This window comes from Schistocerca cancellata, chromosome 1 (assembly GCF_023864275.1).
Source record: "Schistocerca cancellata isolate TAMUIC-IGC-003103 chromosome 1, iqSchCanc2.1, whole genome shotgun sequence".
In the NCBI taxonomy this organism is placed as follows: Eukaryota; Metazoa; Arthropoda; class Insecta; order Orthoptera; family Acrididae; genus Schistocerca; species Schistocerca cancellata.
Window position 1 is genome coordinate 642,984,640 of NC_064626.1, and position 24,649 is coordinate 643,009,288.

The 24,649-nt window shown below is 37.1% G+C and overlaps 1 protein-coding gene across 1 annotated transcript in view; it reads left to right on the forward strand.

The window, feature by feature from the left end:
* LOC126183350 (arrestin homolog) overlaps window positions 1–24,649 on the forward strand; it is a 101,341-nt gene that overhangs the window by 45,400 nt on the left and 31,292 nt on the right. The window contains exon 4 of the mRNA XM_049925243.1: window positions 13,566–13,701. Coding sequence (XP_049781200.1) covers window positions 13,566–13,701 — 136 coding nt within the window. The remainder of the gene's footprint in view (window positions 1–13,565; window positions 13,702–24,649) is intronic.

Genomic DNA, 24,649 nt, shown 5'->3' on the forward strand with positions numbered 1-24,649 from the left:
GTAATTTTTCCTTTAGGAATGGTCAGTTTCCTGAACATTTAAAGCACTCAGTAGTAAAGCTGCTTTATAAAAAGGGATAATGTGGACAATTTTAGACCTATTTCTATGCCATCAGTGTTTGCTAAAGTTATTGAAGAGGCTGTGTATGTAATGATAATTGATCATTTTATATCACATGATTTGCTATCAAATGTACGTTCGGCCTTAGAAATTGCTTAACAACTGAAAATGCTGTATTCTCTCTGTGAGGTACTGGATGGGTTAAACAAAAGGTTTCGAACATGAGGCATATTTTTTTATTTATCTAAGGTGTTTGATTGTGTTGCTCACAAAATATTGCTCCAGAAGTAGAACCATTATGAAATACGGGGAGTAGCTTGCAATTGGTTCACCTCTTACTTTAGCAACAGACAGCAAAAGGTCATTATTCACAATGTTGAGAATGGCTGTGATGTGAGGTCTGAGTGGGGTATGGTCAAGCGGTGGGCAGGGGGGTGGGGGGGTGGGGGGGGGTGTCCCAGGTATCAGTGTTGGGGCCACTCCTGTTCCTTATTTACATAAATGATATGCCCTCTAATATTTCTGTTTGCTGATGACACTACCTTGGTTATAAAGGATGTTGAATGCAACATTGGCTCGGTTTCAAATATTGCAGTTCATGATCTAACATCATGACTTGTAGAAAATAAACTAATGCTAAATCACAGTAAGACTCAGTTTTTACAGTTTCTAACACACTATTCAATACAACTGACATTTTAATTTCACAGAATGGGCATATGATTAGTGAAACTGAACAGTTCAAATTTCTGTATGTTCAGATAAATAGCAAACTGTTGTGGAAAGCCCACGTTCAGGATCTTGTTCCAAGACTTAATGCTGCCATTTTTACCATTTGAATGGTATCTGCAGTGAGAGATTGTTTGACACAGAAATTAGTCCACTTTGCTTATTTTCATTCGCTTATGTCATATGGTATTATATTCTGGGGTAACTCTTTCCATTCTAAAAGCATATTTTTGACTCAGAAATGAGCGGTTTGAACAAAAAGTGGTGTAAGTTCATGAACCTCTTGTCGACCCCTGTTCACAAGTCTGAGTATTTTGACACTGGCCTCTCAATATATATATTTCTTACTGTCAGTTCTTGTAAACAATATTAGCTTATTCCTGAGAATAAGCAGCTTTTACTTAGTTAATACTCGGCTGAAATCAAACCTGCATTTGGATCGGACTTCCTTAACTCTTGTGCAGAAAGGTGTGCAGTATGCTGCTGCATCCATTTTCAATAAGCTACCACTCAAATTCAAAAATCTTAGCAGTAATCCACGCACTTTCAAATTGAAACTGAAGAGTTTCTTCGCGGGTCGCTCCTTCTATTCTTTCTAGGAGTTCCTTGAAAAAGTAGGCTGATACTTGTCGTATTGTTGATTGTGTTTATATAAATTTATGAATTGAATTTTTTCAGGTTCATAAAAATTTTATTTTTATCTGTTATTACTTTTATGCCATGTACTGATGCACTCCATGACCTTGGAGATTTGCTCCTCAATTTGGTCCTACGGAACTTGACATGTAAATAAAAAAAATAAAACAGGCTCAAACTCTCATGGGAATTGGCAAAATGCCACAAATAATGAAGATAATTGGCAAGGAATACTACATGTAGTGGTGTGTGGTTAAGTTGAGAATTTTGGTCTAATGGGAGTCATGCTAGGATAGTCCATGCAGTTGCAATGATCACTGTGCCCAGATGGTTTGTTGGTCAGAACATCTAATTAGTAAGCAGGAGACCTGGGTTCGAATCCTGGTCTGGCACAAGTTTTCAACATTCTCCAATGATTTCAATCAGTGCCCCTTCACAGCCAAAGACTGCAGTTCCTTTGTGTCTTCATTCATAATGGCTGCTGGATCAAAAAATGATGTGTGTTTTTTTGGACATGTCCGAAAGACCAGGAACCACATACACTTTGTCTACAACTTGTTCAGGAACCAGACTGCAGTAATAAGTGTAAAAGAGCATTAGAGGGAAGCAATTATTGAGAAGGGACAGGTTTGTAGCCTGTACCTTGTGTTCTTCTGTTGGTATGTTGAGTAAGCAGTAAAAGAAACCAAGGATAAATTGGAAAAAGGAATTAGAGTTCAGGGAGAATGTATGGAAACTTTGAAGTTTGCCAGTGATGATATGTTTCCATTAGAGGCAGCAAAGGACTTGAAAGATTAGTTGAATGGAATGGATGATCAGGCACATTGCTGGGAATGCTCTTCACACAGATGTGAAGATTGTGTCACTCTGTGAGCAATATGACAAGCCCTGGATGAAATGTTCTATTGTGCATTTAAATATAGAGCTACAGGAGTCACACAACAGACTAGGGCAATCACAAACAGGTGTGTCTGATATGTTGCTGCTCTTATGGTCAAATCACATACAGAATCATTCATTGTAACTTGAACCCCAGCTGTCCAATCCCTAGGATTCCCAACTTTTTCATGGGGGCATTTTCAAGCTAAATTTTTCTGAAGTGTGAGGAGCTTAATAAGTATACACAAAGTAGCAACAAGCAATGGCAGAAAGCTATGAAGCATGCTCCGAGAGAAAAATCGAGAAACGGCAGTGACTAGCATAGTGAAACCTGGAGCGGGAACACACCATGTCGTAGACACTGATCTTCAGATGAACACAATACAGGATAATGACTTTATAGTATGTATAGCGGGTTCGAATGACATAGCTAAAAATGAAGCCAATGCCTGCATTAAAACGCTACAGAACTTTCTAGAAGTGAATAAATTTAGGAACACAATAGTAGCCACTGTGCCTCTTAGACACGACCTAATTTACAGATCGTGTGTTAATAAAGAAATTAGGAAAACTAACATCAGAATTAAGAAATTGTGTGCAGAATACGCAAAGTGTGATGTACTGGACGTAAGTAAACTACATCGTAACCTACATACCAAACACGGAATGCACCTTAGTTACGATGGAAAAAGTGTTATGTGCGATCACATCAGTGAAATAATTAAAGAAAGACTATTACGAAATAGATCAGTCTATCAGCTTACTGAAAGACTTACAAGCAAAAATGAGGAAAGCAAATTTGACAAGAATGAAGAAAGCAGGAAAGAGGAGACATCAGAAGATCCGCAAAGAACTGCAGCAGCTACACCTGTAAGAGTTAATTTAAGATCAAGGCGGAATATACCCAAGAAGGAGGACGTTTTTCTATCCCCCTCTGAGAAAAGAAAAAACTTAGCATCACCAAACAAGTTAAAGATAGCATCATCAAACAAGTTAAAGATACACCATAAAACTTGCAAAGGACTCCATCAGCAAATTGTAGTAAATAAGGTAAAGTCTGAACCTCCTCACCAATGTGTAAAAAAATTAAACAAAAAAATTCTTGATCTAAAAGTATACATTCATAATGTACAAGGGCTCAAAACCAAACTTAATGAATTAGAAATTTTGTTATCAAGTGCAAGTGAACTGTCAGATACACAGATATTATGTATTAATGAACATTTCATGAGGTCTTTTGAAATAGAAAGTGTTGTGATACCAAATTTTAAACTCATAGGTCACTTCTCAAGAACATCTTACAAAGGTGGAGGTAGTTGCATATTTGTAAAAGACAACATTACTGCTACACCTCTTGATATTTGCAATTTGTATAGCATTGAAAAAGATATAGAACTGTCAGGTGTAGAGCTTACAGATCTAAATGTTTATATAATAGCACTTTACAGGTCACCCTCTGGTAACATAGGGACTTTCTACAAAAATCTAGCACCAGTAATAGAAAATCTAAGTAAAAGAAAATCATATAGTGTTCTAATATGTGGTGACTATAATATAGATTTTCTCTCAGAAAACTCTAGCCATCTAAGCATTAAAAATTTTATGAACAGCTACAACCTAGACCTAATGGTTAACACTCCAACCAGGATAACAAATCACAGTACCACTTGTCTGGATCAAGTAGCAAGCAATATAAATTGAACTGTGTCCTCTGTCAAACTAGGATTTTCAGATCACAATGCATTAATTATGCAGGTCTGGTTGCAAAATAACAGTCAAGAACACAATAAAATCACTGTACAGAGGAGAAACTTCAATAAAACCCACATGCATACTTTCCTCTTTGATATACAAAATGAAAACTGGCAAAATGTACATGAGGCTCAAACAGTAGACAGCAAATATGAAGCATTCCTGGATATTTTCTGTTATTATTTTAATTGCCACTTTCCATTACAAACAAAATGTATCAACAAAGATAGAAAACTCTCCAGCTGGATCACCCCAGGAATCATTAGATCATCACAAAGAAAAAGAGAACTTTTTTACATGAGCAAATCCAAACTAGGCAGTAGTGAAGCATTTAAGTCATTATCCTGTATTGTGTTCATCTGAAGATCAGTGTCTACGACATGGTGTGTTCCCGCTCCAGGTTTCACTATGCTAGTCACTGCCGTTTCTCGATTTTTCTCTCGGAGCATGCTTCATAGCTTTCTGCCATTGCTTGTTGCTACTTTGTGTATACTTATTAAGCTCCTCACACTTCAGAAAAATTTAGCTTGAAAATGCCCCCATGAAAAAGTTGGGAATCCTAGGGATTGGACAGCTGGGGTTCAAGTTACAATGAATGATTCTGTATGTGATTTGACCATAAGAGCAGCAACATATCAGACACACCTGTTTGTGATTGCCCTAGTCTGTTGTGTGACTCCTGTAGCTCTATATTTAAATGCACAATAGAACATTTCATCCAAGGCTTGTCATATTGCTCACAGAGTGACACAATCTTCACATCTGTGTGAAGAGCATTCCCAGCAATGTGCCTGATCATCCATTCCATTCAACTAATCTTTCAAGTCCTTTGCTGCCTCTAATGGAAACATATCATCACTGGCAAACTTCAAAGTTTCCATACATTCTCCCTGAACTCTAATTCCTTTTTCCAATTTATCCTTGGTTTCTTTTACTGCTTACTCAACATACCAACAGAAGAACACAAGGTACAGGCTACAAACCTGTCCCTTCTCAATAATTGCTTCCCTCTAATGCTCTTTTACACTTATTACTGCAGTCTGGTTCCTGAACAAGTTGTAGACAAAGTGTATGTGGTTCCTGGTCTTTCGGACATGTCCAAAAAAACACACATCATTTTTTGATCCAGCAGCCATTATGAATGAAGACACAAAGGAACTGCAGTCTTTGGCTGTGAAGGGGCACTGATTGAAATCATTGGAGAATGTTGAAAACTTGTGCCAGACCAGGATTCGAACCCAGGTCTCCTGCTTACTAATTAGATGTTCTGACCAACAAATCATCTGGGCACAGTGATCATTGCAACTGCATGGACTATCCTAGCATGACTCCCATTAGACCAAAATTCTCAACTTAACCACACACCACTACATGTAGTATTCCTTGCCAATTATCTTAAAAATAGCTGTCCCTTACAACTAGAACCAAACTTATGCTCTGAGACTCTATTTTTAAGGCCTACATCTGAAATTGAAATAGAAAAGACACTTCATAGCAAAATTAAAAAAAAATCATCTGCTGGACAAGATCAAATCCCATGCTTCCTCCTTCATAATTGCAGTAACTTTATCAATAAACCCCTAGCCCACATAATAAACTTCTCATTCCTGAGTGGTACATTTCCTGGTATGCTCAAAACTGCAAAAATTATACCTGTCCACAAAAAAGGAAGCAAAGAGGATCCCAGTAATTATCGACCCATTGCACTGCTTTCAACTTTTAGTAAAGTAATTGAATATATAATGGCCACCAGAATCATGTCCTTTCTAGACAAAGAAAATATCCTGTCACCTGCTTAGTTCAACTTCCAAAGTAAGAAAGCTACAACTGATGCAATACAAGAATTTCCAGATCATGCACTGGAGCTTGTGGACAAAAAACTCCCAGCCATAGGTATCTTCCTAGATCTAACAAAGGCATTCGACATGGTTAATCATAGTATACTTCTGCAAAAGATGCATTCCTATGGAATAAGGGGAAATGCCTATGACTGGTTTAAAAACTATCTGGAAGGTCGACAGCAGTATGTCGAATTAAATGAAACTAAGCTCTCAGGTACAGCTAGCACTGTACAGTCCTCCATACATACCATAAAGCAAGGCGTTCCCCAAGGCTCCATCCTGGGCCCCTTGCTGTTCTTACTTTACATAAATGACCTTCCTCACAGCCTACCAAACAGAAAAACCCTTTTATTTGCTGACGACACCTCTATACTCATATCTGCGCCCGAACAAATTCTCCAATCTAATATAGATAGGACCACAGATCAAATAAGTCGATGGCTTCAAAGTAACAGGCTGCTGCTTAATGCAAAAAAGACAATTGGAATAACCTTTCACACTGCTCAAAACAGAAATCCATTACTACCAACTATATCACTGGAAAAAATAATGTTAAACTTGAAAATGAAATAAAATTTTTGGGGGTCACTATTACTGATACGCTCACATGGAAAAGGCACATTGACGTTACCAGCACAAAACTTAGTAAAGTATGCTTCATGATTAGATCAATAAGGAACGTCACTAACACAAGTACCCTAACCACAATGTACCATGCACTCTTTCACTCTGTACTTAACTACGGAATCATCTTCTGGGGCCAAAATTCTGAATCAATTAAGATATTCAAACTGCAAAAGAAGATAGTCAGAACAATTATGTTCAAAAAACAAAGAGACACTAGTAAACCATTATTTAAGAAACTAAATATTTTGCCCCTCCCATGCCAATACATACTAGAATTATTATTCTTTACCAAAAAAAGTATCAACAAAATTAGCAAAAATATGGATTACCATGATTATGACACAAGATCAAAAACCTCTCTGAGAATACTTCCCCACTCAACAAAACTGTACAGTGATGGTGTCAAGTGCATGGGAATAAAATTATATAATCATCTTCCAACTTTTATACAAGAAATCCAAGAAATAAACAAATTCAAACAGGCAGTGAAATCTCTTTTAATAAAAGACTGCTTTTATACCATCCAGGAATATTTGGAATCAAAATTGTCTTAGTGCATGATAATGTATCAAAGCTGAATGTTGTTAAGTCAATTTTGTCACATCATGTAACAATTCTCTGTAAAGCTGTAACTTTAAGTAACATAATTTTGTAGGTAATGTAAAATAATCATTCTTCTGTGTTCTTGTTTACTATTTTAGACTCCTATAAACTGTATATTTTTATTGACTTATCCCATATCAGTTGTACAAGCCATTGTACTGATTTGGTCTACGGGACAAATAATAAATAAATAAATGCCAGCTTGGTGAGTAGAAAGGATAACAATCATAATACATTTGGGAATATGGAGAAAGGAGGAGTGACTTAATACACGGCCGGCTCTTTGATTGCTGTAATTCAGTTTTTTTATTTATTATTTATTTATTCATTCGTAGACAACTTGTGTTGTATGGGTGTCATCAACTGTATACATGGAATGAGTATATACATAATAGTACTTCTGGTAGTACATATTTCTATGGTGCAACTTAATCGTTTGTACACAAAACAAGTACACACCAATCTTAGTTACAAATAAATATAAATTTACAAATGTATTCTTGCATGGATTACACAAAACAAATACACACCAATCTTAATTACAGATAAATATAAATTTACAAAGGTACTCTTGCATGAATTGAGGTGAACACATGTTATTTACAGTATTCTTTGACAGTATAGTAACATTTATCTGCTAAATAACTTTTTGCAGCTTTCCTAAAGGCATGTATTCCAGTTTCAGCTTTGATCTCCTCTGGAAGTCTATTATACATTTTTATTCCATTAAATAATAAACTATTTTGGGTTTTTGTTTTGTTTTTTCATATGAGATGCAAATAGTGGCAGGATCTAGTCCAGTGTTGGTGTATAGATCTGTTTTGTGTGTACTGATCAATGTGTTTCTTTATGTGTATCACACTCTGAAAGATGTATTCACATGGTACTGTCAAGATTCCCATGGTTTTGAATAAATCAGTACAGTGAGCTCTCTTGCTGCTTTTTGTTATTATTCGTACAGCCCTCTTTTGCAGCTTGAAAATTTCTTGTATGTTCTGCACATTTGTACCCCAGAAGGTTATGCCATAACTAATTATTGAATGCACATATGCAAAGTATGTAGTCTTAGCACATGAACTATCACATACTGACATAATTATCCAGAGTGCATAGCAAGCAGTAGCAATTTTCTTTTCTAGTGCTGCAATATGGTCAGTCCAGTTAAGCTGTGAGTCAACACGCATTCCTAGGAATTTTGTGTTTGTGACACAATCTATAAGTTCATCTTTAACTTTTAGGCCTATGCTATTATGTTTTTTATTTATGTGGAAATTAATACTGTTTGTTTTCTTAATATTGAGGGTTAATTTGTTGCTTACTATCCACTTGCATACATGATCGAGAGTTTCTTCAGCTTTGTCTCTCAATTTGTCTGGTGACTCATCACTGATAAGGATGCTGCTATCATCTGCAAATAGTATTGCTTCCCCGTATTTGACACTCTGGGGAAAATCATTGATATATATTAGGAAGAGTATTGGCCCTAACACACTTCCCTGAGGAACTCCTATGTTAATATGTTCTGGTTTGGAAATGTGTTTTGTCAATCTGCTGAACTTCGTTTGTGAGATCTCTACACACTGTACCCTATTTTCCAAGTACGATTGAAACCAATTATTTACTGTTCCCCTTATTCCTAGTGCCTCCATTTTGTTTAGTAGTATTTTGTGGTCTACCGTGTCAAATGCTTTGCTAAGGTCAAGGAATATGGCTGTTACATGTTCAACTTCGTCAAGTGCTTCTAAGACAAAATTTGTGAAGTGAGCTACTGCTGAACCTGTGCTTCTTCCTGGCCTGAAACCAAACTGTTCTTTACACAGTAGGTTGTACTTGTTTAGGAAATCCGTTAGTCTCTTTTTCATTATATTTTCTATTACCTTGGAAAAGGATGAGAGTAATGAGATGGGCCTATAGTTTTCTATATTTTCTGGATCGCATTTCTTAAATAGAGGCAGGACTTTTGCACATTTTAAGTATTCTGGGAAGCAGCCTGCAGTGAAAGATTCATCTATGATGTGTGCCAAAGGATGTTGTATGCTGTCAATGCAGTCCTTCAGTAAGCACACTGGCACTTCATCTAAACCTGCTGATGTTTTATTCTTTAGATTCTTCACAACCATCCTTACTTCTTCTGTAGAAGTCGGTAACAGTAACATTGAGTTAGCCATATAGTTCAATTTTTGTTCAGGCAGTTTTTTGCCAAACTTTTGCTGTAGCTTGGTAGCAACACTGCTGAAGTACTCATTTACAGTATTTACTAGTGTATTTGGGTTATGTATAATAGCACCATTATGTTTAATTTGAATGTTTACTGTTTTAAATTTATTACTGTTTGTTTCCTGTTTGGTAAGAGTCCAGGCTGCTTTAATTTTATTTTGTGCCTTTTCTATAATACTGTCATTGTGGGCTTTTTTTGCATCTCATAATACTCTTCTGTATATTCTTTTGTATGTGTGGTAGTAGTTTAGGAAACCAGGATCACTATGGTAGTTCTTTAACCTGTTCCGTTGTCTGAGTGTTGCAGAGGATTTCCTTATTCTTTTGGTGACCCAGGTATTTCTTTTGTGTGAGTGTACTGCAGTTTGCACCTTTGGGAATGCTTCATCAAATCTGAGTTTAAATAGTGACATGAATTTAGAAAATTTCTTATTTACACTAGTTTCAGCATACACTTCTTCCCAAGTTATACTGTTTATTTGCTTGGCAAATTCTGATCTGTTTGGTTTGGAGAAAACCCTTCTGTATGTGTATGTTTTAGTTGTATTGTCTATATTTATGTTTAATTTTAGGATTTGACAGGAGTGATCAGAAAGGCCAAGTTTATCTACAATAATTTCACAACTTTCTTTATCTATGTCTGTGATGAGGTGATTAATTGTTGATGATGAGTTTTTGGCTATCCTCGTGGCTCTGTTAACTAATAGTGATAACTTACAACAGCACAATATATTCAAGAATGAGTTACAGAATCTATCTGGGTTTTGTGTATTTATATTTAAGTCTCCACAAATGAGAACCTTCCCTTTAGGATTCGGAGCCATGTCTAGAATCTGGATTAGTTTTGCAGTGAAAGTATGTATATCACTACTGGGTGAACGGTAAATACATATTATAGTTAACCTTTGTGCCTCATCTGTCTTGCTTATCTCTATGGCTGAGATTTCTGTGTTTTTCCTCACTTACAGAATTAATATCATTTCTAATTTTATAGGCAATTCCTTGCTTAACATATATACATGATCCACCACCTCTAATGGTGGTTCTACTATAATGACATGCTAGTATATATGAGTTTAAATTTATTAATGTTATTTCAGTTCCTCTACACCAATGTTCAGTAATGCATGTGACTGAACTGTTTAAAGTTTGTAGTTCCACTTCTAATTGTTGCACTTTGTTTCTGACAGATTGTATATTTTGATGAAAGACTGAGAAATGAGCACAGCTTACCTTGCCTGTATCTTTTGTTTGCATTTTGTTGACAGTGACTGATGCTTTGCGCCGGTTTGTCCCAGTTTTTTTCTCCTCTTGGTGCTGAACCATAAAAAATCCTCCTTTGGAGTGATGTACTTTCTTGTCCTCTGGCTCCTTCTGATGGGGTGTGGTTTAGCTGGTGGCTTCTCCATTGGTACTGTCATTTCTGGTGCTACTGCTGTTGTTGGCTTTGCTGTTGTCTGTCCCACTGTTGCTGTGTCTCCTGTTCTTATTGTCGGTAATAGACCAGCAAACAATATAGCAGTTTGACAGTCTATAGGCTCCCAACAAAAATGTTTTAAGAGAGGGCATTAACAACACATAGTAATAGTAATGTCTGGGAAGTGATTATACGTGGAGAGTTCAATATAGATTTCCTCTGAGACAGTTCTGATTGATGGCACCTAGGGTAGTTGAAGGCCAGCTCTGGTTTGACTTCCACAGTAACATTCTCAATAGTAATAGAAGGTCATATTTTATTTTTAAATCCATCTGTCTTTCCTGAAAAAGATGTGAACCCATCTGTTTGTGATGGTAAAATGACAGCAATAATCATCCCCATCAGTCAGATTTAACTAAGAATGGAAAAGGAAATTTTCTGAGATTTGTATATGCTGACTCATTTACACTATTACAGAGAATTTGCTGGATGAAGAATGGGAAGTAGTTTACATAGGATGCTAGATACATGAGAAATTGAATTCTTCCCAATAGCATTCTTGTAGCAAAGAGAATTCAGCTTTTCTTTACAGTGGGTAAGGGGACATTTAAAATGAAAGCTGAAAAGGGGAAATCAGAGTATCTTGTACGAGAGAGAGAGAGAGAGAGAGAGAGAGAGAGAGAGAGAGAGAGAGAGAGAGAGTGCTTTATTTAATATAGATGGTTAGCTCTAATCAAGACTTAAAAATTGCTTTACTAGCAGTATTGTAACATTCTTCAGTGTGTCAGTGAACAGGCAGAAAACATGTACTATGCAAAAAAAAATTCATTCAAAGAAAATTGCAAAGACAATATGGAGTATTATTAGATATGAAACAAATAAACCCTGCAAGAAAAATAATACTGAACCCAGATTGTCATTTGGGAGTAGCAGTAGCAGTATGACAGATGATATAAAATTTCAATCATTGACAACTAAATTCAATGAATTCTCCCAACAGAAGATGAAACCACGAGAACAAAAAAATGGTTTCTTCCGTTTTGCCAATTAATCTGTTAGAGTGATCACAACAATCATTAGGTCACTAAAAAGTAGCAGTTCTTCCAGCAAAGATGGTGCCTCAAGTAAATCACTAAAATGTGCTGGCTTGGTAGTGCCACACTTGAGATACCTCTGTTACCAGTTGATGATTGAAGGTGTTTGTCCTGAAAGATTGAAGTATGCAAAGTTCTACTGAGGAAACTAAAATGGTACAGCATTAAAGGTCTCTTCCTTCCATGGAACAATAGAAAACAGAGGGTTGCATGCAATTGGAATATGATTAAATTCATAATGGGGAAACATTAAATGTGGTGTGCTGTAATGTCCAGTGTGTAGCACACTTCTGTTCTTGGTCTACATAAGAGATTTACCTGCAACACTGGAGGCTTCCTTCAAAACTGTAATGTTTGCTAATTACACAGGTGTATTAATAGGCCCAAAAATATCCATACTGGATGCACCAGGAGAATAATGGAATAAACCTACAGCTGGTTCACAGCCAACAGCTTAAAACTTAATCATACAAAACACTCACAGCACCTATTTCCAAACAAATTAAAAATGACTTACAAGTGCCAATGGACACACATTGAATGAGGCTCCATTTGTGAAGTCTCTGGACATCCAGATGGATAACACCTGAGCTGGCACCAGCATGCAGGTAGGCTACCAAAAATATCAAATCAGTCTGTGTTGCATTTAAAAATCTAAACGGAATTTCTAGTATACTTTCCATACTTTTACTGAGTTCTGTCCTACGATATAATTTTCTGTGACAATGCAGGTAAGATAAAAAATTACTTATTTAACAGAAGAGAATAAGAAGAAGATTGCTTGAAGTTAATAACTGAACATCTTACAGAAGCCTCTTCAGGGACATAGGGATTCTTGCACTTACATGCCAGTTCTTATGTTCTGTACAGGTATTTGAATTTAGGATGAACTCAGCAATTCAGAATCACAGTACTAGAAGTGCAAAACATAATTTCCATACAGAATATGCATCCCTCTCTATGGTCCAGAATGGCACTTTATATTCTGCTCCAAAAGTCTTTAAGAGGTTGCTGGTAGATACCAGAAAAAAAATTGAAAATTGTTGAGTATTCAAAAAGAAAGTAAAAGAATATCTTATTAGCTGCTCCTGCAGTTTATCAGCATATTTTGACTCAGGTATGTAAATTCAGCTTAGCTCTAATATATGTTTTAAATAAATCCTGACTTCTCCAATATATAGACAGCTGACATTGGTTCTGTAAAGTTACATAAATGCTTTGTTTGAAGTATTAAACAAAAACAGCATCTAAGTAGTGTGAGAGAAGGAGCAGTGATTCTTAAATACAAAGTAGCCTTTGTGATCCAAACATTAGACATTTAAACTTTTTTATTGATCTTATCATTTTATTGGTCTTATCAAAACATATTAAACACTCTATAAATTTCCATCCTGTCAAATATCATTTTGAATATTACCTCATCAATATTACCTGAACTTATTAGTAAGGTTTTTGCTAATGGGCAATAATAAATCACTATATCATACAGTGAAATCTTTGTACATAATAATAATCAAAAGGAAATCTGAAATGTAATTTGTGTGTGTCTAAATGTGTTTGTGTACAGAAATGTACATGCCTTGTCATACACACATCCATACCAAAAGGCTTGTTTGTTTTAGCAAATCAGTTAATCAGTTCTGATTCTCTTAATGTTGTAATATATAAGTACTGATTGTTAACAATTTCTCTATTTGCTTTGTGGTCTAGGAGTACAGTAGCACTTGGCATAAGAAAAGTACAATATGCACCCTCAAAACAAGGCCGCCAACCATGTACTGTTGTGAGGAAAGATTTTATGCTTAGTCCTGGTGAGCTTGAACTGGAAGTAACTCTAGACAAACAGGTATGAAATACTACACCACTATAATTTAATGATTTACAGTGCTTAACTTCTCTTGTTTTTTTCCCCCAGTTGGGGTTCAATTTCCTATAAAAATCGGCATCACTACTTATCATTCTAAAGATATGCACAGTTTCCATGTCTTTCTCTGTTCTTTCATCCCTACCTCCCTCCCTTCCTCCCACTCTCCCTCCCTTCACACACACACACACACACACACACGTGCATTATAATAAGGAGGCAGAAAACAGAAAGAATGATGATTCAGAATGTAAATATACTCTGTATATACTAGGGTCGAAGTTGTTGCTGGGACATATGTCAGTTAATTTTATCTACTGCTACTGATTACAAAAAGACAATCATATAAGTATGTTTACAGATGGTGTCACAAACGTTTAGGGATGGCTTAGAAGTACAAAAATAATTATGTAAACTAAAGAGATCTTTATCTGGAAATGCTTCAGTTAAATGTTATTATTCAAAATAAAATCATATATCAAAATGGCCAGTCACTCCTGATAAAATAATTCCATATTTACTATCAGTTTTGATCATCAGATCTTCTTCAGGTTTCATAAAGGTATTTACAGTGCTTTACAAGGCAATTTTCTAACTGCAACATTGAATAAAATAAATCCATCTTCTGCCAGTAGTAAAATACATTAGTAATATGTATTTATGTGTTATTTAATCTTTGTGTATGTTCATAATCAGATTCCACCTCTTCATGTTGAGTGTGCTGTATGTACTGAGCAGTACATCAGTATGTAGAGTGCACTCAGCATATACTGACTAGTCTATGAATATGCAGAAATGGCGGGACTACGTCTTACAAATGTAGCAAAAACCACAGGCAGCAGTGGTGTCATTCACTATGCTACTTCTGGCTTTCCTTTCATTCAAGGAAGCCAAAGAATATTGAGAATCATACATTGTGGCAGCATTTTGCAATTTTTAAGGTAGAGGACATACCCAACCAAGAAGCCTTCTTTTTGTGGTGGTGTGGACCATACTTGTTTCATTTGCTATATAAGATGCCACAAGCAGCAGACCCAGATGCTTTGTTATTTGTGGAAATGTGTGATTTACTAAAATCATATTATCATGAGCAAACACATATTGAGGTAACATAGTTATGTTTTTATCAAACACGTAACAATAGGAATCAATCTTACAATGGTTGCATAATGGATTTGCTTGGTTGGGGACATAAATGTACATTTAACACCATGTATGAAATCTATTAGTCATGAAATTACTGTGCAGCATGCACAGATAAGGAAGAATGACACAAGACTTTAAAGTTACAGATTTCTTCAGCAAAGCATCTGGAGTCGCGCTATTTCCTGCTTGTCTGGTGCTTTAACTGCAGTTGATGTTGGCCATGCTCTGTTTCATGTTACTGGGGGCTTTAAAATTGCCTGCACATTTGGGTCCAGGCTAAAATTGTTCTTTAAAAATCTTCACCAACCTTTCTAAATGGAGGAAAGGAATATCTCAAGTTGATTGAATCTTGCATAGTGAACTTAAAAGTTTTGAATGGCTCAAGTCCAAAAATATTTGCCACTGTTTGTGCCATCATAAAATGTTTCGTACTACTTCCTAGTAACTGGCTTCTCTTTTGAACATATTCTTGATTGTGTAGCGGTTTGCCTTCTTTATTTCTTTGTTGATTGTCCTCGGTGTCTACATACTGTGTTGCTACACTGTCTGAAAAATGGGGTTTGTAATTCTGACACTGAATACTGTAAATAATGTAGCCGACAGATGAACAGTTGTGTTTCACAGTCTTTTACTTTCATTTTTCACAACCCCCCCCCCCCCCAATAATACACAGTTATATATATAGCCAGTGCACAATTGTTCTAATTTCTCATAAGCCTCATAAATATTTAGCATCTACAAGCAGAAAAAACATAACCACATAGTTCACAGCCTTTCATATAAATTGAACAGTCTCTGTCATTGCTTTAACACACGGCCTATTGGTGTGACACTTATTCACTGTTAAGTTGATGCATTGTTGTCGTTCTAACCAACACAGGTTCCTCATCTGAAACTCGGCCATGGACTGACTGTTTCATGACCAAAAATCAGGCCCTTATATATCCTCACAATAATAGGTACAGAAACTATACACTGTTTAATGTTAAATTTACAGAAATTACAATTAAAACTTAACTCATTAAGTTAACTGAATACATCGAAAAATTCCGTCTTTTTAACAGTTTCTTCTACTAAAAGTTAGGCCGAATTATTTGTTTAAATCATGAAATTAAACAATACTTTTGAATGGACTGTTAATTACTTTGGAATTAATTACAGGCTGGCTTTGCTAACTTGTTTTTGAATAAAGCCAAAAAGATACTTTAAGATTACTAGTATTTCGTCTTCCAAATGTTTATAATTAGTACAGAATTTATATTTGTTTGTATGTCAACAATAGAATTTAAGTTGCAAAACAATTACTGATTTTGTCCTATAATGAAAGTTACTAACTAGTAATAGTCAAAATAAATTAGAAAATCGATTACATACATAAAACTAAGCACAAAATTAGATCTGGTGTTATATTCTTTAAAACTGCAGGCCAACCTTTTTCTTTTAGGAAAATGTAGATTATACTCACATATGCTTAATGGTAATCAGTTAAAAAAAATGAATTTATGGAGACAGATGGCATAACAAGAGGGGAAGTAAAAATATCCCTGGTTGTTTCATCACATCACCCCCTCACTGGATTGACCAGATAGATATTGCAGATAGCTAAATGGGCAATTCAATGACCACAAGTGACGCCAGAAATTGGGTATAAAATCTACACACAAAAAATATTACAAAAGAAATCTTATCAAAACTACAACACATATGTTTTTTTTTTTTTTTTTTTCAAATTTATACTTATGTGAACTGGCCATATGAAAATCCCCATACAAAATAATTGCATACAGTGTGTTGTACAATATCACAAAATATCCACAAGTTATACTTTTTAACAAAAATTACGCATCTTCATCATAAGTGACGTCCTTTTTTGTTAAGCAAAGATTACATTTTAAAATACATACCACTTTGATACAAGTCAAACAAAATAAATCCTCATGGGTAGCAAAGAATTTAAATTACACTGCACATTGCAGTTCATCTTTAGACAAAAATTCACTTACTCAGTGTTTAGTATTTTTTGCAATAACTTCCACACTTTTAATGAGCCTCAACATGCTTTCTCACCAAGCAGTACACATCTTCAACAGGTCCAATTGGTCTTTAGTAAGGAAATGCACTGCAATCTGTTTCCTTGGAGGTGGTACATGAAAAAATTGACAAAATATCTTACTTTAGTACACTTACTTTTACTTCTAAGTAAGCCCAAAAAATGGTAATGCTAATGGCAAATGATAGTCATTACATCATAAATAAATATATAGTTCTCACAACAGTACAATAATTAGCACTAAATTTGACTATAGTATGAAAGGTGTGGACTAGAAAATATTTTAAAATCAAGTACACATTACACAACAAAACATTACTATAAGTCATAAACGTCTGAAGCTAGTTAAACTTGAAAGATTTGGGTTTCTTTTCCATTTGCAAAATATGAAAAACTCAAGATGTGCATTACCTCTAGAACTGTCCGCCCCCAGTAGCTGAGTGGTCAGCACGACAGACTGTCAATCCAAAGGGCCCGGGTTCGATTCCCGGCTGGGTCGGAGATTTTCTCCGCTCAGGGACTGGGTGTTGTGTTGTCCTAATCATCATCATTTCATCCCCATCGACGCGCAAGTCGCCGAAGTGGCGTCAAATCGAAAGACTTGCACCAGGCGAACAGTCTACCCGACGGGAGGCCCTCGTCACACGACATTTCATTTTTTACCTCTATAACTCAAGATGTGCAGTAGCATAGATTTACAAATCAGTACGAAAAAAGAGTAGTCACCATATCATTGCCCTATTTCTCCACTCTTAGTACTACTCTCACTCAATCAGAAAATTAAATCCTCACAAAGTCACACAATGTTACCAAACAGTTTACCTGTCAGAATATTCACCTCAGTTTACCACCACAGTTATCAGTGACTCAGCAAAATTATTGTCCTTCATCCTAGTGTTACCACTTCAAGCTCATAATTCCTCAAAATACAAAAAGAAGTTTTCAGATGACATATAGGTCCAATGATGCAGCGTTATATGCCTTGTACCGCACTAGAATTTTACTTTCTTGGTTAAGCTCTCATTCCCAGCTGCAGTGTCATGAATTGCACAATATACGTAGTACACAATGTTGCCTAGTTCACAATTAGATCATTAATACAGTTACACCACTTTTGTTTGTATACAGTTACCTTTTTCATTAATCATGTCTGTCGGCTCCATTATTACACTTACATTTCTTACCTTGTTAGCTAGTGGAGTGCATTCTCAAAAAATATCCCTACTGCAGTGACAGGTTCCCTAACCATTAAGATCCTAACGTTATTGACTATTTTCTTATTTCATTACTGTTTCATTATCTAATAAATAAACACCTGCTCTGCTTATCTAATGCAAAATTGACTCTACTGAAAAACACTCCACAGTAACAGATCCTTATGCTAAGGCAAACAACTCTCATTATTGATCAGACAAAATTATCACTCAGAAAAACTGTTATTTACCTGTATTCCATCAAATTGCTTAAGATACTTCCCTGAAGGGTGATATAGATACAAATCTTGCATACTCTTTCCATACACATTACTCCAGGCAACTATGTTTAAAGTTGTAATTCCTTAATGTTAGAAAAGGCTGTACCATGACACCGATATATAGTTATCTCCATATACTGATTGCACTGAACACAAAAACTTCAATTATACAAGAATTAACATTAAGATCTGGTATCCAGGAAGGTTCTTACAGCATATTGCCTCTGCTGCTGCACCAATGAGCTGATTACTTCAGATTTTAATTATCCTCCACACATGCTGACTCCTCTGATTTTCTGTTTACCTTACCTCTTAGACAGAAATTCTTTAACCATTGTACCAATTTACTTTCTTCCATCCTCTTTTGATTCATTACTTATAACGAACACAACATAATATACACTCCTGGAAATTGAAATAAGAACACCGTGAATTCATTGTCCCAGGAAGGGGAAACTTTATTGACACATTCCTGGGGTCAGATACATCACATGATCACACTGACAGAACCACAGGCACATAGACACAGGCAACAGAGCATGCACAATGTCGGCACTAGTACAGTGTATATCCACCTTTCGCAGCAATGCAGGCTGCTATTCTCCCATGGAGACGATCGTAAAGATGCTGGATGTAGTCCTGTGGAACGGCTTGCCATGCCATTTCCACCTGGCGCCTCAGTTGGACCAGCGTTCGTGCTGGACGTGCAGACCGCGTGAGACGACGCTTCATCCAGTCCCAAACATGCTCAATGGGGGACAGATCCGGAGATCTTGCTGGCCAGGGTAGTTGACTTACACCTTCTAGAGCACGTTGGGTGGCACGGGATACATGCGGACGTGCATTGTCCTGTTGGAACAGCAAGTTCCCTTGCCGGTCTAGGAATGGTAGAACGATGGGTTCGATGACGGTTTGGATGTACCGTGCACTATTCAGTGTCCTCTCGACGATCACCAGTGGTGTACGGCCAGTGTAGGAGATCGCTCCGCACACCATGATGCCGGGTGTTGGCCCTGTGTGCCTCGGTCGTATGCAGTCCTGATTGTGGCGCTCACCTGCACGGCGCCAAACACGCATACGACCATCATTGGCACCAAGGCAGAAGCGACTCTCATCGCTGAAGACGACACGTCTCCATTCGTCCCTCCATTCACGCCTGTCGCGACACCACTGGAGGCGGGCTGCACGATGTTGGGGCGTGAGCGGAAGACGGCCAAACGGTGTGCGGGACCGTAGCCCAGCTTCATGGAGACGGTTGCGAATGGTCCTCGCCCATACCCCAGGAGCAACAGTGTCCCTAATTTGCTGGGAAGTGGCGGTGCGGTCCCCTATGGCACTGCGTAGGATCCTACGGTCTTGGCGTGCATCCGTGCGTCACTGCGGTCCGGTCCCAGGTCGACGGGCACGTGCACCTTCCGCCGACCACTGGCGACAACATCGATGTACTGTGGAGACCTCACGCCCCACGTGTTGAGCAATTCGGCGGTACGTCCACCCGGCCTCCCGCATGCCCACTATACGCCCTCGCTCAAAGTCCGTCAACTGCACATACGGTTCACGTCCACGCTGTCGCGGCATGCTACCAGTGTTAAAGACTGCGATGGAGCTCCGTATGCCACGGCAAACTGGCTGACACTGACGGCGGCGGTGCACAAATGCTGCGCAGCTAGCGCCATTCGACGGCCAACACCGCGGTTCCTGGTGTGTCCACTGTGCCGTGCGTGTGATCATTGCTTGTACAGCCCTCTCGCAGTGTCCGGAGCAAGTATGGTGGGTCTGACACACCGGCGTCAATGTGTTCTTTTTTCCATTTCCAGGGGTGTAAATAGATATATAGATAACACTAAAGAAAACTTTTCTAACATATTTCTATACTAAAGTGTGCTACTGCACAAAATCACTTCAAAGTTGAAGAGAGCTTAATTCTGATTCACTTACAAGCTACAGACAGGATAGGAGAAGAGTTTGGTTGCCTCAGGAAACATCAAAAATGAGACAGACAGCTGGGGAAGCACTATCACCAAACAATGAATCCAACACAGAATGTTGAACCCCCTACTTGCTAATTGCACAAGGATGTAGTCCCAATGTTACATCAAAGCTGAGATTTTGGATCACCAACAAATTGCACCCCAACAACTGTCTTGCCAATTTCGTTTCACACTCTTTGATAGCTTACCAGTAGCACCAATAATTTTTACTCCAGAAACATACATCACTGCTACACTCTCTGTGTTCTTAATAGATTCAAAAAATGCTTGTGAAATGAATGCCATTCATATCACTACCACTGTCTAGTAAACACTTGACATGTATTCCTTGTACCCTTGCTGTTATTACAGGGTGCCAACTTCCTTTTTACTTAACATTTCATCTTGTTCATACAACAAATCCTCAATTTTTTCCCTGGAAAAACTATCCTCCTGCTTACCAAAATGATTATCAGACCCACTGTCACTTTCTCTATGCTTTAGATTTTCTACTTCTTCCACCTTTTTCTCAATTTCAGCCAATTTTGAATCTACATTTTCATTTAATTTTTCCAGTGTTTCCTCTACCACTACAGCACCCTTGGTTTCTACATCTGTTTCTGAATCATTTTTAATGTGACCAATTTAGTTGTCAAGTTTAACCCTATTTTCAGCATATTGTTTCTCAAAAACCTCCACCTTCCTACTATTGTCATAACAAAGTTTCTCTCCCTCTTCTACACATTTACTACTCAATGCTAATTTCTCATTAGCATTATATACTACTTTCTTTATACTATTTCCCAACCCCCTAATGTCTTCTTTCAAACTATTAATGTCTTCTTTCATAGCTATATTACTCAAAATACTCATAGTTTGTCTTAACATCGCTTCCACTTTTCTGTTTGCCATAAACTTTTGCCCTTGCTGATTTTTGCCACTAGGTTTCTCCTCCTTAACCTTAACGACCTCATGCACTTTTGTTCTGTTTTCATCCATTTCACTCACCTCACCATACACTGTAGATGATGATTTACCATTTCATCTACGATAGGATTTTCGTCCCCATCATTCAAAGTTACATTCATGTTTGATTTATAATCATCTACAGAACCAGTCTCACTTAGGCCTTTCTGTCCATTTAACAACTTAACCATTACAGCGTGTTTCTCAGTCACACAGTCTTGTTCGTTAAGGTCACTCATTATGTATCACTTAATACTTGTTAATTACTTTGGAATTAATTAAGGGCTGGCTTTGCTAATGTGTTTTCAAATATAGCCAAATAGATACTTTAAGATTACTAGTATTTTGTCTTCCAAATGTGTATAATTAATATAGAATTTATATTTGTTTGTATGTCTACAATAGAATTTAAGTTACAAAACAATTACTGATTTTGCCCTATAATGAAAGATACTAACTAGTAATAGTCAAAATAAATTAGAAAATCAATTACATACATAAAACCAAGCACAAAATTATATCTGGTGTTATATTCTATAAAACTGTGGGCCACCCTTTCTCTTTTATGAAAATGTAGATTATACTCACGTATGTTAATGGTAATCAGTTAAAAATCAAAAAAATGAATTTAAGGAGGCTGACGGCACAATAAGAGGGGGAGTAAAAATATCCCAGCTTGCTTCGTCACAACTGGTATTCCTTGTTTGCCATATTATGTCAGTCAGTGGCCAGCTCATGATAATGGTGAACACTTCCGTATTATACTAGTATTATTATTATTATTATTATTATTATTATTATTTCATGTGGCACAATGTCTGATGCAAGTCTGTTGATTAGATTCTGAAATGCAACATTGTCTATTGAGGATGTAATAAAAATGTGATGAGGTACTCATACTTTGTTTCTCTCTCTGGAGTCATGAACCAGTAGATCATGTATGTACAATTCAAGACATTCTTCTCCTTCTTTCCCAATTGCCACAGCTCTGCTTTCATAACTCAGGTTCACCTATATTTATATAATTATACAATTTGTTCTTGTTGAATTTAAACACTCTGTTCCTTATACTGATTCTTTCATTTATTCTAGACAACCTCTGGCTTACAAATCTGCAGATCTTTGATGATCACAACATTGACACTTACTCATATAGTACTAACTGTTAGTAGGTTTTTGTTTCTACATTCAATACTTAGACAATTTTTGACTCAATGTCAATGAATGGAGTAATCTGAGGCCCTCCTTGACATGCAATTTGGCATTGGTAGCTTCGTACAGCACTTGATGTGATGTCCGGCCTTCTGCTTCATAACTCTGGCTGCCACAGGTTGACCAAGGAGTACCTCAAACAAAATATTGAAACACAAAATAAGTATTGGGACATATAAAAAAATTTTATCCACATATGAATATTAGAGCTTCCTGGACTGCTTGAACATTTTCATCTCTTTTAATTGTTGGTATTAAATTAGTCAACACAGTTGTTCTATCACACACTTGCTCATTTTCAGATGACCTAAGTACAGAAATTCTTGTGCTTATAATGTAAATGGGAAATTTCCCAAAATTTAATTCTGCTGAATTCTGAAACTTCTCAAGACCAATTCACTGACATGCATACCCCTAACCTACTTCATTAATCAGACTGAGGAAAGAGAACCTCCAGTTTAATGTGGAATCTGAAACCATATTTCATTCACATAATTAAGAAGTGAAGGCTAGGTTAAAGGCAGATTGAGATATTTTGTGGTCTGACCATTATTCAATCACATGTCCTTTTCGTTTCCAGGTATTCACTTTACCACTGGACCACAAGTTCCAACATTTCAGTGCTGTTTAACATTACTATTGCACTGTTTTGTACTAGAAATGATGCTGGTGCTTAGTGATATTAACTGCCACTGATATTTCATAGAGCATATTGGATCCAGGATAACACTGGGTTTCTAATACATTTGCTCTCATTACAACAGCTTCCTCACTTGAGGATGACCAATCATACAGTCTTTTTATTAGACTATTTCTAGGTGGCATGGTACATTGCATCATTATCAGACTGCATTACAAAAATGGCTGTGTTCATGTTGATACTGTGAACTTCTGTTGGTTCTTTTCTGTGATACTGTGTGGTGATGTTAAGTCTAATCAGGAGCTAACACTTCTTATTATCCAATTTTGCTCAAATTATTATTTCAGCACACTTACCCACCTTTCCTGATTGAACTTCATTTCTCAAAGTGCTGCAGTTGGTAGTGAAAAATACAAACCCAGCATCCAGTTCTCAAAATAAATACAAGATTTCACATAAATAATGTATCATATATTGTACTCTTGTTTACAGTGACCATGAATTATAAAATTTCTTCATTATTCGGAACATCTAAATTACATTGATATGGACTAAGCCCAAAAATTGACTGTCTTATTTAATAGATTCCAATTGATTAAGTTTATAACAAGTTTTCTCTTGACCCCGTGACATCGTAGGCATTTTCACTGCTACTCTTCCTCCACAACTCTCACCATATCTCGAAGGCAGAGTCCAACAACACAAAATAAACCACTTGATCAACAGGTACCATGAACATGGTATGATGTTTAGTGTCATTCCAGTTTCCCAATAAGCTGCATCCATCCATTTCATGATACATGAACATAAATAAAACATACATCCAAATAGTAGATTATCTAATGCATCACAAAAATAAAATTTTTGTTGTGGTGATTATCACTTATCAGTTCAAAAAATGCTTGTGCAACACATCACTTCACCAAAGTGGTATGTTCCACTACAGCAGGGCTTCCCATACTTTTCAGCTGGCGGACCCCTTCTACAGTCGAAAATCCATGGTGGACCCTAGTCAATCAAGAGCACAGTAACTTTAAATTTCAGAGCGAAACCCATGGGAACTGAAAGCTTCTTAATGCAAGTGCCATGTTCCCAATGACACCCCCCCCCCCCCCCCCCCCGCCCACCTTCCCGCAGTGTCAATAGTCTTTGGAGCTTCTTGTGATAGTTCTTCCTTTGGTCGTCCTCCCTCCTCATTCATTTCAACTGGACACTTCCCCTGTTGTGAAGGCGATGAAGAAACTGCACCCTTCTTCAATGATCCTGACTTCAGCCAAACCGAGCGAGGTGGCGCAGTGGTTAGACACTGGACTCGCATTCGGGAGGACGACGGTTCAATCCCGCGTCTGGCCATCCTGATTTAGGTTTACCGTGATTTCCCTCAATCGCTACAGGCAAATGCCTTTCAAAGGGCATGGCTGACTTCCTTCCCCATCCTTCCCTAATCCGATGAGACTGATGACCTTGCTGTC